The 9,814-nt window shown below is 35.8% G+C and overlaps 1 protein-coding gene across 4 annotated transcripts in view; it reads left to right on the plus strand.

The window, feature by feature from the left end:
• Nucleotides 1-9,363, plus strand: part of Osbpl11 (oxysterol binding protein like 11) — a 78,327-nt gene extending 68,964 nt beyond the window's left edge. For all 4 annotated transcript variants that reach the window (XM_076867252.1, XM_076867251.1, XM_076867253.1 and 1 more), the window contains exons 13-14: nucleotides 4,353-4,506; nucleotides 7,662-9,363. In XM_076867252.1, coding sequence (XP_076723367.1) covers nucleotides 4,353-4,506; nucleotides 7,662-7,727 — 220 coding nt within the window. In that variant the 3' untranslated portion in view covers nucleotides 7,728-9,363. The remainder of the gene's footprint in view (nucleotides 1-4,352; nucleotides 4,507-7,661) is intronic.
• The last annotated feature ends 451 nt before the right edge of the window (nucleotides 9,364-9,814 follow it).

Here is a 9,814-nt window from a genome sequence, read left to right on the forward strand (position 1 = left end):
CATGGGAAGAATGGAGGAACTTTGGATTGGGCAAAGGGAAGGGGTTATGATGGTAGGAAAGATGGTGGAATGAAATGGACATCATTACCCCAGGTACATGTATGATTGCATGAATGGTGCGTCTCTACAATGTATACAACCAGAGAATTGAAATGTTGCATTCCGTTTGTGTATGATAAATTGAAATGCATTCTGCTATCAAATACAACTAAGTAGAACAACAACAACAACAAAAGAAATTAAAAAAAAAAAAAAGAAATGCCCACTGGGGAGAGAAACCATTTAAAGAGATAAAATTCATCAATAAAACAAATGCACGTAGTCATATTCTTCTGCCTTAGCCTCCTGAGCCTCTGGGGTTACAGGTATGTCCCACTGTGCCTGGCAGTTTCATTGATTTTTAAGTGTTTTTAAAAATTGGTTTCTGCTCTTTTTTATTTCATTTTTTTCTACTTGGTCATCATTTGCTAGTAATTTTTTCTAATTACTTAAACTGGCCATTAAACCAGTGATGAGAAAACCTTTCCTGTAAAATAATAAAGAATAAATTTAAAGTCCAGATGGCTTCTGCCACAAATATTTAACTCTGATGTTGTAGCATGAAAACAACAGACACAAACAGACAATAAATAAACAGTTGGATCTTGTTATGTTAAGTTAAAAATGTATGTACAAAAAGGCCAGAGTTTAACCCTTGAGTTTGTTTTCATTTTTTTTTTTCTTTCTTAAACATTTAATGCTACATATTTTCCTCTAAGGACTGTTTTATTTATATTCTACAAGTTTTGGTGTTTTCATTTTGAAATATTTTCTGGTTTCCCTCATGAGTGATTGATAGACTAATTTTTTGCAATGCTGGGGATTGATTCTAGGGCCTCACACACTTTAGGCAAGTCCTCTACACTGAGCTATATCCCCAGGTCCTTTTTTTTTTAAATTTGTTTTTGACTTATGAAATTATTTAAAAATATTATTGATAATTTCCAAATACTTGGAGGTTTTCCAGAAATCTTTTCATTATTCATTTCTAAGTTAATTTTATTTTGGTCAAAGAATGTTGTTTTAGTCAGCTATTTCACCACTATAACCAACACAGTTGTAGCAGAGGAAATGTTTATATGAGGGCTCACAGTTTCAGAGGTCTTAGTCCATAGAAGGCCAGCTTCATTCTTCAGGGCTCAAAGTGAGGCTGAACATCATGGCAGAATAGTGTGGCAGAGGGAAGCGCTCACATGTTTAGGAAGTAGATAGGACAAATACAAATATATACCCCAAAGACATGCCCCCAATTCCCACCTCCATCCATACCCTACCCCTTCAGTTTACCACTCAGTTAATCCCTATCAAGGGATTAATTAATCACTGATTGGGTTAAGATTCTCACAACATAATAATTTTTCCACTGAACCTTCTTGCATTGTCTTTCATATGAGCTTTGGGGGATATCTCACATCCAAACCATAACAAATGTACTTTGTATGATTTATTACAATCCTTTAGATTTGTTTTTTTCTTTTTAAGTATCTTTATTTATTTTTATGTGGTGCTGAGGATTGAACCCGCACATCCTAGGCAAGCACTCTACCACTAAGCCATAACCCCCAGCCCCTTAGATTTGTTTTATGACCCTGAATGTTTTCTATCTTGGTAACTGTTTCATGTGTACTTGACACAAATGTGCTTTCTGTTGATATTGGGTGAGTGTCCTATTAATCTTATTTAGGTCAAGCAAATTGGCAGTAATTTCCATCTTCTCTATATCCTTACTGTAATTTATTCTATCAACTGAGATCAGTTATTGAAATTCCAATTATTATTAAATATTTTTCCTTAGAGTTCTGCAAGTTACTTTATTTTACTGGAAACCCTGTTGTTAGGGGTATACATATTGATAATTGGTTTGTATTCTTGATGTATTGATCCTTGATCATTATAAAATGTTCTTCTGTCAGTAGTAGTCCTTACTTTGAAATGTACTTTGACATTAAAATTTCCACATTTTAAAAAAAACACAACTTTATATATAAAGACATGTATTTCCACATTTTTTTAAAAACACAACTTCATATATGAAGATATGTTTTATAAATTATAAAATTATTAACCTGTTTCATTATAGATTCAACTGTATTGGTAACTTTCCTGGGTGGTACAATCATTACAATAATCATTTTTATAATCTTTTCCTCCAACCTTAAGGTACTTTTCACCCATTTACAGTTAACTTCATTCTTATCCCCAGATCCATGTAATCACTAATCTACTTTCTATCTCTGTAAATTTGTCTTTTCTATATATTTTCTATAAATAGAATCCTATAATCAGTATGCCATGTATTATGCTCTGCCTTCTTTCTTTAGCATAATTTTTTGAGGGTTATCTGTGATGTAGCATGTATCAGTTCACTCCTTTTTATTGCTAAACTATGTGTATCCCATTGTGTGGATATATTATTGTTTATATATCTATTCAGCAGTTGATAGACATTTCCAGTTTTAAGCTGTGATGAATAATATTGTTGTAGAAACTTTGTACAAATTTGTGTGAATACACTTTGTTTTCTTGGATAAATACTACACGTACAGTTGCTGGGTTGTATGGTAGTTTTATGTTTAAACTTTGGGAAAACTGCCAAACTATTTTCCAAAATAACTATACCATTTTACATTCCTACCAGCAATGTATTAAGGTTCTGATTTCTCCATATCTATGCTAATAGAGTCTGTATTATTTGGTTTGTTTGGGGGTTTGTTTGTTTGTTTGTTTTGGTCCTGGGGATTGAACTCAGGGGCACTCAGTCACTACTGAGTCACATCCCTAAACCTATTTTGTATTTTATTTAGAGACAGTGTCTCACTTGAGTTGCTTACGCCTCACTTTTGCTGAGGCTGGCTTTAAACTTGCAATCCTCCTGGCTCAGCCACCTGAACCGCTGGGATTACAGGTGTGCACCACTGCACCAGGCTGTATTATTTCTTATACCCATTCTAGTGGTATGAAATAAAAATGGTTTTAATTTATATTTCCCTAATGATTAATGAATGGTATTGGCCATATTTTCAAGGGCTTGTTAGCCATCTCTCTTCATTATGAAATGTGTTTTAATATATTTTACCCATTTTTTCTATTGAATTGTCTGTCTTCCTTTGGGGTTGTAGGAGATCTGTGTAAATTCTAGATTAAAATTCTTTATTGTATATGTATTCTACAATTTTTTTCCTAGTCTCCTACTCTTTTTTTTTGTATGTGACTGGTGGGTGAGATTGAACCCAGGGGCACTTCATGAGCCACATCTCCAACATTTTTTGCTTTTTATTTTGAGAGAGGGTCTCTCTAAGTTACTTAGTATCTCACTAAGTTGTTGAAGCCTCTAAATTTCAATCCTCCTGCCTCACCCGCCCGAGCTACGGGATTACAGGCATGCACCACTGCATTCAGCATTTTTTTTTATTGTGTTTTTTTCCAATATAAGTTTTTACTTTTGATAAGGTAGTATTATCAATGGGTTTTATGAATTGTGGTTTTGGTATTGTACCTAAGAAATCTCTTGAAGTCTCAAAGATTTTCTCCTATAAGCTTCTCTTTGGTGTTTTAATGTTAGAAGCCTTACACTGAAGTCTATAATCCTCTTTGAGTTAATTTCTATCAGTGGTGTGATATGAGGATCTAATGAGTTCGCTGTTTGCATGCATGTCCAGTTGTCCCAGCATCATTTGTTGAACAGACTATTCTTCCCTGAAAGAATTGTTCTGGTGTTTTTCATTTGCTTGAGGTTTCAACTTCTCCCTCCCTGTGACCTGTAAATTCTCTAAGCAATAAGTTGAAACACTCATAGGATTCCCCTCATTAGTTTGCTTTTCTCAAAGACCACTGTGCAACACTGACTTTTGGCAATACTGAAAATCAGTCCTGTTATTTCATCATGTTCAAAAATACAAATGGGCCAGGCATACTGGTGCACCCCTATAATCTCAGCAGCTCAGCAGGCTGAGGAAGGAGGATTGTAAGTTCAAAGCCAACTCCAGCAACTTAGACCCTGTGTCGAAGTAAAACAAAATGGAATAGGGATGTGGCTCAGTGGTAAAGCACCCCTGGGTTTAGTCCACAGTACCAAAAAGAAAGAAAAGAAGAGAGGAAAGAAAGAAAATTATTTTTAATTTTAAAAGAAGCAAAAGCAACCTGAATATCAACCTTAGGGCCATAGTGTCAGCACTGTGGTAACTCATAGGCATAAAATTGCAGATTTGATTTAGCAAATGTAATTTTTAGAAATCATTGTAATTTTGAGGCTATCACCCTATTTAATTATCTTTTAAAAAACAAATGTGAAATATGCAGTTTTTGGATTTTAGGCGATTATGGAAAAATGTGACAGACTCTCTGAGGGAATCTGAAATTGATAAGGCCACAGAGCATAAACGAACACTGGAAGAACGGCAGAGGACAGAAGAAAGGCACCGTACTGAAACAGGCACACCTTGGAAAACCAAATATTTTATTAAAGAGGTATGTTCTATAGGAATTCAGGCTAAAATTCATATCTCTGCTTAGAACTTTGGCTTACCAGGCTTTGTTGAATTGCTGTCACTTATAAATTTTATTTTATTAATTTGTTTACTAATATGTGGTGCTGAGGATTGAACCCAGGGCCTCACACATGCCAGGCAAGTGCTCTTCCACTGAGCCATAACTTATACATTTTATTTTTAAAAATTAATGTCTCTCTACTCTCCCTCTGAGATAAGTAGACAGGTAGATAGAATAGAGAGATAAAATAGAGAGATATAGATAGATGGATCTTCCATTTTTTTCCCCCATTTGCTATTTAACACTTCCCATTAGAATCTATTGGTTTTATCTTCTTAAGTGAATGTTTCAAATTTCCTGTATGTAACACACATAGGTAGTATATATGCTAAGTTTGACCCTAGAATGTACCTTGGATAGTTCATTTGCCATTTCTAAGCTAAGTTTCCCCAGCTATAAAATGTGAGTAAATAAGTACATTGTAAAGATCAAAAAAGAAAATGTGTACAAGGGCAGGCATTTGAAGGCACAGCCTTTGAGGACTTACTGAAAAGAGCTCTGTCCCTTCCTAGATGAAGTTGGGCAATTCATTTAGCTTCCCATAGCCTCCATTTCTTTATCTGTAAAGTGAGGTGATCAGACAGCATGTCTTCTCTTCTGAATGTAACATTCTATAATGTGATTAGCTGACATCTTTTTGGAACAACATGAATTACGATTTATCCACCAGGTGATTTTAATTAACAACCTTGTGGTTGCTATTGTGAAGGAGAAATTACTGTGACAGGAAGGAAGACTTTATTCAAGTAGCTCAGTTGGTAGAGCGTTTGCCTTACATATATAAGGCGCTGGGTTCAATCCTCAGCACCCATAAAAATAAATAAATAAAATAACGGTATTGGGTATGTCTACAACTAAAAATATATATATATTTATATATTTTTTTTTAACAAAAGATTAGTGCAGTAGAAGATAGATTGCACTCAATTTTGAAAACAGTAGTAACAAGTGGGGAATTTGAGTTAGTTGGGGTGAAGGGATGGATGGAAAATTATTAAGAGGTACTTATTTATTTTTGAGAGTGAAGTGGGAAGGCTTATTGGATATCAAGGGTGGTGTATTCTCAGTAAATTGGTCCTCAGGATTCTTTGCTAAAACTGGGCTCAGTAGGTCAAGGATTGAGGCTTATTCAAGAAGACAACTCAAAGGAGCCTGACTAGTTTGGTTAAGGAGGGAATCCTTATCACATGAGCCAAATAATTGCCATCCTTAAATCATTTTTTGGAAGAAGGTAAATAGAGTAAATACATAAAAAATATTTTTAAAAATACAAATAAATTGACAGGTGGCCCTGGGAGGTGATCAGTCTTTCATTCTATCCTTAGGGACAGGCCTTTCTATAATCCTGGGTCCCGGGACCTTACCTTTTCCAGAGACTGCACAGGAATTATTAAAGAGGAACATACCAGAGAGTCTGGGTGCTGGAAGCTGCTCTATCCAGCGCAGGCTCTCTAGGTGAAGGAGATCCCAGAATTCTCTGGTGGAGCCGTCCTGTTTGGTCTGAGGGGCACAATGGACTTCAGCGTGAACCACCCGCCACACAGGTCTCTCAAGACCAGCACCATCATCACATCCTGGCCAATACACCAGAAATATTAGTAGTTAGATCCTAGGAAAGTTCTTTACAATCCAAAAGGCAGAGTCTCGATGAGTTGCTTAGGACCTCACTGAGCTGCTGATGCTGGCCTTGAACTCATGATCATCCGGTCGCAGCCTCTGGAGCTGCTGGGGTTACAGGTGTGTTCCACCATGCCCAACCTTAAACACAGTTTTTCAGGGTGATTTTTTGGTAGCTGAGACCACTGTGAAGCAACAGCACTTTGTACTCACATAGTTTATCATGAATTTTGCACTGCAGACCACCTTGCAGTTGCTTTCATTTGTTACTAAAATCATCTTTTGTGACTTATGAAGTTCATCTAATTCCTAGCATGACGGGACATGCCAGACTTCTCTTACTCCTTCTTTTATTTTAATAACAAACATTTCACATAATTTATTAAATGGTTGTTTGTTTTCTGTATCTCAGACAAATGTAAGCTTCCAGAGGGCAGAAATGTGTTGTCCATTTTTGTTCTCTGTTGAATCCAAAGCACCTACAGCAATACCTGGAACTATAAATATTTGTTGTTGCCGTGAATTAGTAGAACACACAAAGGATATGAGAAAGATCCCTAAGGGCCAGGATGGAGCTGCGTATCTCAGAGTAACCATGTATCATAAAGTATTTTTGTGGAATAAATGCCCCCAGCTCCAAAATCAAACTATTATTTTTACTACATTAAGGAAATTTTATTTTTCACTTCCTAGTTTGTAAATGTTTGTTCTACAAACTTTCTGTTTGTAGAACACTGCCTCAGCCCTGCCCCATAAGCAGTTTGAAACTAGTCTTACTTCCTAAATAAAATTGAGTTGGCTCCTATTAAAATAAATAAATAAATACAAATAAATTGAAGGACACACAGGGGTATAGACATAGGTTCACATCTGACTCTGCCTAGTCCTATAAACAATGAACTATGATCTTCGCTACCCTGATCTTAACTCTGCTAAGTTCCTATCCAGTGAGCCAAAGCACACATTCACTATAGCTCTTCTTTCTTCACTTTACTCTTCTCCCATTTTTAGTTCACTCTTTGACTCTCTGTCTCCTTCCAGTATCCTATTCATAGGACCCAAAAAGGTCAGAAAGAACCAAAAAAACAGCATTTGGGTAGTATAGATGCCAGATAGGAAAACAGCTAATACCTTCATGACATTTCTTTGTGATCCACCTGTGGCCCATAATTGAGAGAGCCTCAATCTGTAGCATCTTGGCAAAAAATGGCAGAATTGCTGCACGTGACTCCTGCAAAAACAAAATGTTCATAGGTCACAACCTAGGTTCTCCTGTACTAGATCTCACACAATTCTAGCTAAACTGACATCTTAAGCACAGACGCTTTATTACTTCACAAAAAGTTGTCTTATTAAATGATAAAATAGAATTCCATTTCAGTGAAGATGTAGTTCGAGTTTTGGTTTTAATTTTGAAAATATTAGCTGAATTGTTCTTCCCCTTCTCCTTATTTCAGGGAGATGGCTGGGTTTATCACAAACCCCTTTGGAAGGTAATTTCAACAGCACAAGCAGCAGAGTGATACATGCTCTCTTAAGACTTGACCAAATGAGGTTCTTCTCTGTTTACCCTCAACCTTCCCGGACTGGATTCATTGCACTGAGTGACCTGCTTCCTGATTGCACAGACGGAAACTAACTGAACATGAATATACCTACTTGGGCACTATTATACTGCAGCAAGACCAAAGTGTTAAAGAAACACGAGGGACCTCTCACCAACCTGTTCATGTGATGTGAGCAATACCATCTTAAAACCTTTTACCTGAATTTTAGATGATTAATCTTTCATCTAGTTCCTGGTCCTTAAAGCTGTTTGAATACCTATTTTTGCACAGGGGCAGCGGATACACACAACAGTGAGGACTCAGTGACTTTGATTTCTTTGTAGTGAAAAGTGAAGTGTCTTCCAGAGTTTGTGTTTTGCTTTCTATCCATAACTGAAGTATTCACTACTCTTATAAACCAACCAAGAGGAAGAAGAACATGACCCAGAAGTGGATTCAGCCGTTGTGCCTGAAATCAGTGTTATTAAAAAAAAAAAAAAAATCACCAGATTGTAGTAACAAGGCATTCTTTTTCTTCAAAAAGACTGTGTGCCTGTGTCTGAGGAACTTATCCATTATCCACCTCTGTTGGAACTCTTTTAAAAAGAATATTTATAAATTGATTAGAATTATAACCATGGAGAATTTTTTCTTCTGAGCATTTTAATATACTTGAAAACAACCTTGACTTGAAAAATTTCAGAACATTTTTCAATATCTAGTTTTATTAAATATTACACTTGAGAGACAATTTTTTAAATGTGTTCATGTCAATATGATGAGATTTTGGCCTTTTAAGAACTAAGGCATTAAAGAAAATAGCAAATATTGAAAAATAAAACTGTTACTTTTTTTCCTTATCTTTTTTTCACTTGTAGGTTAATTAATATTCAGTATTATGTACTATCCCTCTGAACAAGTTTGCTTACCTTACCTCTGTTCATTCAAAAGTTAAAACAAATGACTATTTGTATTTGTCAGTAATTCAGTTATACATGTATATGTGACTGAACACATGGAGTGTATGGTTTTATTTTCTTTTCAAGTAAACTTAAATGCTGAGGAAAGTATGAAATAAAAAGATATCAGGAAGTTGTATTCAGGTACAAATCTTTTTTAAAATCAGTATTTTATTGAGGTTGAAGAATTGCTGGCAATTAAAAGAATAGCTCTAATTATGGTTTTCATCATTCAGTCAAGTATTTATTGAGTACCTGCTTATGGTGCTCAGCACTTGTTACTGCAAGCTACCTTAATTTTCCAAGAGTGGTGCCTTACTCTGTTTCTTCTGATGTGGTCTTCCAATCAGTGTGCATAATATGTACCTGTTATTCATCAGCCGTGGTAGATGGCTGTGTCTGTTGCATCATCATAAGAAGTTTAAGCTTTGTGCTCTGACAAATTGTGTTCTGTTGGAGGGGTGATAGTAGGATGAAAATTACAAAACAATTTTTTCAACAAATTGTAAATTATAAGAAAAAGAATTGTTTTGTGTACAACCATTTTAATGATTCCCTTTTATTTTTTGCTGTGAAATGCACTGAAAACTCTCAAAGTGAGCTACAGTTCATGTGTTGAGAAAATTGAAAAATAATAAAGTAGAGAGCAATGATTCATTTGTCTGTTTTATGAATAGAAAGAAAAGGGAAGTTTTATTTAGTAGAATTATTGCCCTGCTCATCGGGGAACCATCAGTTTTTCTCTTTAAATCCTTACCTTCAGGAATCTCCAGCTTAGCATATAATTTAATGAAAAATAAAAATGTTTAGCGATTTGCTTGTGTCTATTCCTAGTAGCTCAAGAGGCTGAGGCAGAAGGATCACAAGTTTGAAGTGAGCCTCACTTGGCAACTTAGGGAGACCCTATATCAAAACTAAAATGTTTGCTGGGCACAATGGCCACGCCTACAATACCACCAGCTTGGGAGGCTGAGGCAGGAGGATTGTGAGTTCAAAGCCAACTCTAGCAACTTTTAGTGAGGTACTAAGCAACTCAGCAAAAATCTGTCTCTAAATAAAATATTAAAAAGGGCTGGAGATGGGGAGGCTGGGGTTGTGGCTCAG

Source organism: Callospermophilus lateralis, chromosome 10, assembly GCF_048772815.1.
Source record: "Callospermophilus lateralis isolate mCalLat2 chromosome 10, mCalLat2.hap1, whole genome shotgun sequence".
Taxonomy (NCBI): Eukaryota; Metazoa; Chordata; class Mammalia; order Rodentia; family Sciuridae; genus Callospermophilus; species Callospermophilus lateralis.